This window comes from Humulus lupulus, chromosome 1, assembly GCF_963169125.1.
Source record: "Humulus lupulus chromosome 1, drHumLupu1.1, whole genome shotgun sequence".
NCBI lineage: Eukaryota > Viridiplantae > Streptophyta > Magnoliopsida > Rosales > Cannabaceae > Humulus > Humulus lupulus.
Window position 1 is genome coordinate 209,610,711 of NC_084793.1, and position 6,800 is coordinate 209,617,510.

Here is a 6,800-nt window from a genome sequence, read left to right on the forward strand (position 1 = left end):
ATCTCCAACTAGATTCAGCTCTACCCGATGATAGTGAGCCATACTACCACCACTACGAGACTCCCCATGACATAGGGTTCAAAAGCTTTCACTTTCGCAAACCATCGTGGAGAATTTTTTTTAGAAAAGAAAGGTAATACCTTGTAACTAAAAAGCCTAAGTGTAACCTTTCTCCTCCAGTCTTATTCATTACAATTTGGAAACACTAGGTAACCTAAAAAACAAAATGTAACATTTTTCTTCTCCGTTCGTCTCTTTTCTTCCTCACGACCAACATTGGCGACTCCACTGTACGTACAACCATCAATCGCAACACGCGCTCCACTCTTGTGCTCATCTTGCCCATGCAAGCATAACCTCTTTCAATTCCCATTGGCCAAAACCTAGATGTGGTCGCATGTGATGCTTCCAACTTCTAATCAATCTTCTTCATCTCTTCATGACCAATCACGTGGATGAGTTCCTACCACTGACTAGAGTACGATCCATCATTAGATAAACTTCAAAGATCGCCGAAGAAAACAAAATTGTGACTGCTAATTTCTAAAACATACTCATTCAATTTAATCTATTGTTACACATCTAAAACCGAAACTTGTTGATGGCCTTAAATTATACCAAGGTCATTAATTAATAGAAACATTACATAAAAAGTGAGTGAGAGGAGGCTCACTGCCCTCGCACAAAACAATATAACATAACAATTTGTGCTTATGATCTACCAAATTTAAATGTGTATCTGATCGGTTGAGATGAGAAGCATATTTAAGTTACAGTTTTCGAAATTTCAGACTCTTGTTGTTGTTTCCATTGCTCTGGGGTAAGAGCTTTCTTGATTGAAAGAGCATGAATGTCCTTCATCTCTTCTGCCAAAGCACTATTCACAAGCCTATGTCTCTCCAGTAACCTCTTCCCTTCAAATTGTTCTGAAACAATTTCAACAGCAAAGCTCGCACCGCATCTGATTAACATATTCATTCAATAAAAGTTACCAGAAATAAAAAAGGAAAATGTAAATGTTATTTTTTTGCCAATATTAGGAGAGAAAATGATTATTTTAGTTAAAATCCAACTATAAGCCTATCTTTGTGAGAAAGAGCATACCCTCCAGATGTATCGATTACTTCCTGAAACCAACCAAAAAACAGAAAGAAGAATAAATTTCAAATGGAAAAGGTTACAAATAAAGGCACAAGGATTTACATAGGAGAAATAATCATCCATTTGAAAAGAAAGCATCAAGAATGAAAATTATTCTTTAAGACAATAGATCTCCATAGAAAGAAAGAGGAACAAAAACCATATACAGAAGAAAAGGGCAAACTTTTCTATCATCAACTCATTTTCAGTAACAAGTATTAATTCTACATTCTAATTTCTATCACCAACTCATTCCTAGTAACAACAGAGCCACCACCAACAAGCCAACATGCTTGTCAAATTTTAATGAAGAAGTTATAATGGCATTCACTTGCCATTTGTAATTTATAAATATCATTTAGTTGAAGAATGATGTTGCGATACCTATTTATTTACCAAATTTAGGCCACCAAGTGATAAACTGACTAGTCATATCTTAATTGGGTACTCAAAAAATGATAGTATGTTTAATATAGCTTTCTCAAGTGATACCTATTTATTGAAGATATTGTCAATTGTTGCATCACTTGGTAATCAAAAAAATAACAAATCACCTATTACATCACTTCAAAACCAAAAGTTGAGAAACTTTATGCAATGATAGTATGTTTAATATAGCTTTCTCAATAACCCTACTTTGGGAGTATCGGCCCTTAGCCAACAACTATTCGATAGCTGCAACACTATATAAGAAGAGACAAGACTCGAAGAGATACAATTCTGGCAACCAATCCATGGATAAATCAATACGTAATCTTGCTTAATTGGTTTATAAAGTTCATACCTTTACTGTCATTCTATCCTCATAGGGGATGCTAACGGCAGTAAACCCTCTTGCTTATCCCTTTTTAGTTAGAGGACATGTGTCAAATCTATATACACAATTCGCAATCAATATATTTAGTCATTCACATTTTTCATCATTCATGTCAAGTCTTTCTTCTTATCAAATTAATTTTAAATGTACCATTGCCTTGTTCAAACTTTAATAGGGATAACGAACCTGTTGATCTATTATTTAATATCTTAACAACCATATGGATAATCTATCCATCAAAATTTGAAGGAAAAAAAAAACTAAGTTGATCTATGACTTAATATCTTCACATTATAAATAAAAACTAGCTTCTATCATATTTGCTTGGTTCAAGAAGCAAAAAAGTAAAACACAACAAGTCTTTGTCTTACTAAAAGAAAAGTGGGCAAGTGAGTTTAGTACCCATTCCCCAATATTATCAACAAAGAGGAAAGTTTTCAAGGCTTCTACTGAAAGCACAACCTTTGATGGGTCACATTATTGCTAGATCAGTTGATAAAAAAAATCACATCAAAATGTAAATTAACTGAGTTTGATCGATATAATATATACGACTTGCATATTCCTTTAGCAACTTCGTTTGTGTCTTGCAATTTGTACTTAGACCAGCCATAATCTTTACAGGCTTAATAAAATTAATGTTTTTCATCATGAACTTTACTATAAAGTAGGTAAGTGGTAGGGTGGTAAGAGCATGGTATGCAGGAGAAGAGTAGAACGAGTCAATCACCCCCCAAAAATACAAAGCTACACATATTAGAGTCCCAAACTAGAACATAAAAACCCTAACTAAGAGATTACAGACCTAAACATTCATATTCTCAAACAGAGTAGATGAATCGTTTCAATAATTGAACAGAATCCAATCTAAATTTCCAGAAATCTCGAATTCAAAACTTAGAACGAGAACAAAACCCAAACTGAGAAACAGAAAATAAAATGAGAAGCTTACGAGATGTTTAGGGCTCAATTTGGAGGTCAAAGCAGAGTGAACTTGTTCCTTTGTAACCCCCATTTCTTTGCAAATGAAATAGTGTTTCTGAGGTGTGAGTGAGAATATTACAAAACTAAAACTCTCTCAACAACACAACTTGCATATACTTTCCAATATCATATAAGTAATAAGAGTAATAAAGATTCGACTTGTGTGGACCAAGCCCATCATTCATACGGCCCAAACTCAAAACCACAAAATATTGGGAAAAGTTGACAAGCGATAATTAAAATTAAACACTAAATATATTTAGTTGAATTTTATAAATTATTATGATGAGACTTCTCAAATTAATAATTTGAAATTATTCTTATTTAAGCACATGATTCTAAGTGTTTTTGTAATATATATTATATATGTTATATTATAATTAAATTGGAAATGCATTCTAATTGTAGTGTGTCATATATATGTGTGACAACTATATTTATAGGAATGAATTCAATCTATGAAAAATTATTCTTTAAAATGTAAAAATCAAAACTTAAAATGTAAACTATAAATCTTAAAATGTAAACGATATTTATTTAAAATATAAACCTCAAGACATAAAATTTAAACTACGACCGATTAAAAGTTTGACCTCAAATCTTAAAATCTAAATAACCACAACTCTTCCAAATGTAAACCACAAAACTTAAAATATATACCATCACTCTTTAAAATTTAAACCGCAACTTGTAAAAGTTTGAACCATAAGACTTAAAGTTAAACAACTACACTTAAAATCTAAATCACAACTATATAAAATATAAATCATAATATTTTAAAATCTAATTCACGATTCTTTAAAATTTAAATCACTAGTTTTTAAAATTTAAACCACCACAAGGCTTAAAATTTAAACAACGCCTCTTTAAAATTTAAACCACAAGACATAAAATTTAAATAACAATTCATTAAAATTTAAACCACGAGACTTGAATTTAATCCACAACTCTTTCAAATTTAAACAATGATGCTCAAAAGTTAAACTACTTAGTTTAAAATCTAATCCACGATCATATAAAATATAAACCATGATCATTTAAAATCTAAATCACGACTCTTTAAAATTTAAACCAATAGTCTTTAAAATTTAAACCACGACTTTTTAAAATTTAAACCACAAGGCTTAAAATTTAAACCACAAGGTTTAAAATTTTAAACCACGAGGCTTAGAATTTAAACAACGACTCTTTAAAATTTTAAACCACGAGGCTTAAATTTAAATTACGACTCTTTAAAATTTAAACCACAAGGCTTAAAAGTTATACTACTAGGCTTAAAATATAAACCACGACCATATAAATTATAAACTATGATCATTTAAAATATAAATCACGACTCTTTAAAATTTAAACCACTAGTTTTTAAAATTTAAACCACAAGACTTAAAATTTTAAAACACAAGGCTTGAAATGTAAACCACGACTTTTTAAAATTTAAACCACAATGCTTAAAACCTAAAGCACAATCGTATAAAAAATAAACCATGATCCTTAAAAATCTAAACCACAACTCTTTAAAATTCAAATCACTAGTCTTTAAAATTTAAACCACAAGACTTAAAATTTAAACTATAACTCTTTAAAATTTAAATTACGAATATTTAAAATTTAAACCACAAGACTTAAAAGTTAAACAAAAACTCTTTAAAATTTAAATCACAAAGCTTAAAAGTTAAACCTCACGATTAAAATCTAAATCGCGACCATATAAAATACAAATCATGATCTTTTAAAATCTAAACCACGGATTCTTAAAATTTAAACCTCTAGTCTTTAAAATTTAAACTACAAGGTTTAAAATTTAAATCACAACTTTTTAAAATTTAAAACACAAGACTTGAAATTTAAATGACGACTCTTTAAAATTTAAACTACAAGTCTTAAAATTTAAACCACAAGGCTTAAAAGTTAAACCACACGATTAAAATCTAAATTGCGACCTTATAAAATATAAACCACGATCATTTAAAATCTAAACCATGACTCCTTAAAATTTAAATCACTAGTCTTTAATATTTAAACTACAAGACTTAAAAAATTTAAACCACAACTTTTTAAAATTTAAACCACAAGACTTAAAATTTATATCACGACTCTTTAAAATTTAAATCACAAGACTTAAAAGTTATATTACGAGGCTTAACAAAATAAAATGTATAGATTTTTAGCTATTAATTTATCTATGTATTTGTTGTGTTTCTTTGTTATTAAATATTATTTAAAGCTATTAATTAATATAAAAAAAAGTTAGATGTGATGGTTATGTGGCTTTTTATGTTATCTTAAAGGGCATGTGTTCGAATCTTGGCAACTACAATTTATATACTTTTTTTATAGCATGCTTGAACACTTGGGTAAAGAAAGGGTATAATGGAAAAATTCATTATAAATTTGGTATGAAAGTAAGAAAATTAATAAATTGGTAAAAATTAAAATGGTTATCTAAAATAGGCACCTAGTCTAATTTCTTCCAAAATATTAGGAAAATTTTCAATATACACAGTAAATTTGAAAAAAATTATAATAATATATGTATATATACTATAGGATAAATACTTGTTTGGTATCTTGTGTTTTATTGAAATGCATATTTAGTATCTATGTATTTAATAATTATCATTTGATACCCTCTAATTGTAAATTGTACATATTTAATACTCTGAATTTGGTCAACTCATTTTTCATTTAGTACACATTGATAAATTATATTTTTGTTATTTTAAAATAATTTATATTCAGAATTAATAAAACAAAAATAAAATAAAAAAATTTGAATCATTAAATCCATTAAAAACCCATTTTTTCTATAATTAAATTAATTTTAAGTTTAGATGAAATATTAATTAAACGTAAAAAAACTAAAACTAAAATTGTTTTAATTAATTTTCAAATAAAAAATTATTTTGAGAAAAATAATGAAATATTTTAATGAATTAAAAATAATTTCTTAAAGTGCAATTTATTTTAAAATCTTAATTAAAACATTATTAATCATATTAAACAAAATTATTAAAAAATGAAAAACTAAATATAGATTGAAATTAAATCTTATTATTCATTAATTCCAAATTACAACAATAAACACTAAATTTCTCATGCCTAGCATCTTCTCAACTAATTAAAAAAAGGGGTTTTTTTTTTAAATATGCTTTTTTATTTTTTTTTAAACTTTTTTACGGTCCCTGATTTTTTTATAATATACTATCTTAATTTTTCGAAAAATACGTTTTTTAAAGTTTTATATTTACAAAAGTATAGTGTTTATGAAACAACTAAAAAATAACAATAAGACAACAACTAAAATTAACTCATTGCATGCTAACATGTTTTCTTAAAAAAAAAAAAACAATCAAAATATATATGAAAACAATTAAACAACAATTAGGCATCAACACAACAACAGAACAACTATATATAAACTTAAACAACTAAAAACCAACATGAAAACAACTATACATAAAATCTAAACAACACAAAAACAACAATTTCACAACAACACAGTGCAACCCATTACATTTAAAAAAAAAATAACTAAACATTAACCCACTGTATACTCACACATTTGATCGTGAAAATATGATACGCAAGTATACGTAATCGATTCAAGTAATATAGATAGCAAATAAAGTATCGTTCCCACAAGACTATCACCCAATTACCAATAAATGCTTTTAAATTTCTATTTGGCTGTCGAAAATAGAGTGATTTTTAAACTAAGACTTAAAATCAAAATAAACTTTGCAAGAATAAAGATTGATTCAATAATTAAAAACATAGGGTGTTAACTTCATCAACTTTTCATTCTATTAATTTTATTAATCAGTTCTAAATTTCTTTCTTCCTATTATAATAGCATGTC

At 27.4% G+C, this 6,800-nt stretch overlaps 1 protein-coding gene across 2 annotated transcripts; it reads right to left on the reverse strand.

The window, feature by feature from the left end:
• Positions 1-583: 583 nt before the first annotated feature.
• LOC133802997 (protein BOLA2) lies at positions 584-3,091 on the reverse strand. Of its 2 annotated transcripts, XM_062241046.1 has the most exons (4): positions 2,910-3,035; positions 1,925-2,012; positions 1,105-1,127; positions 584-961 (listed from the first exon to the last, which is right to left on the reverse strand). In XM_062241046.1, the coding sequence occupies exons 2-4, from the start codon at positions 1,934-1,936 to the stop codon at positions 766-768; spliced, it is 231 nt and encodes a 76-aa protein (XP_062097030.1). In that variant the 5' UTR covers positions 1,937-2,012; positions 2,910-3,035; the 3' UTR covers positions 584-765. The 2 variants fall into 2 exon arrangements, with proteins under 2 accessions (XP_062097030.1, XP_062097029.1); XM_062241045.1 differs by lacking the exon at positions 1,925-2,012 and having other exon boundaries at positions 2,910-3,091.
• Positions 3,092-6,800: the final 3,709 nt, after the last annotated feature.

Bases quoted from the DNA above. Each gene is read 5' to 3' on its own strand.
- LOC133802997 (XM_062241045.1), bottom strand. From the start codon at position 2,972: ATGGGGGTTACAAAGGAACAAGTTCACTCTGCTTTGACCTCCAAATTG. The intron at 1,128-2,909 runs GTAAGCTTCTCA...GGTTGGTTTCAG, and splicing joins AATTGAGCCCTAAACATCTC to GAAGTAATCGATACATCTGG. The intron at 962-1,104 runs GTATGCTCTTTC...TATGTTAATCAG, and splicing joins GTAATCGATACATCTGGAGG to ATGCGGTGCGAGCTTTGCTG.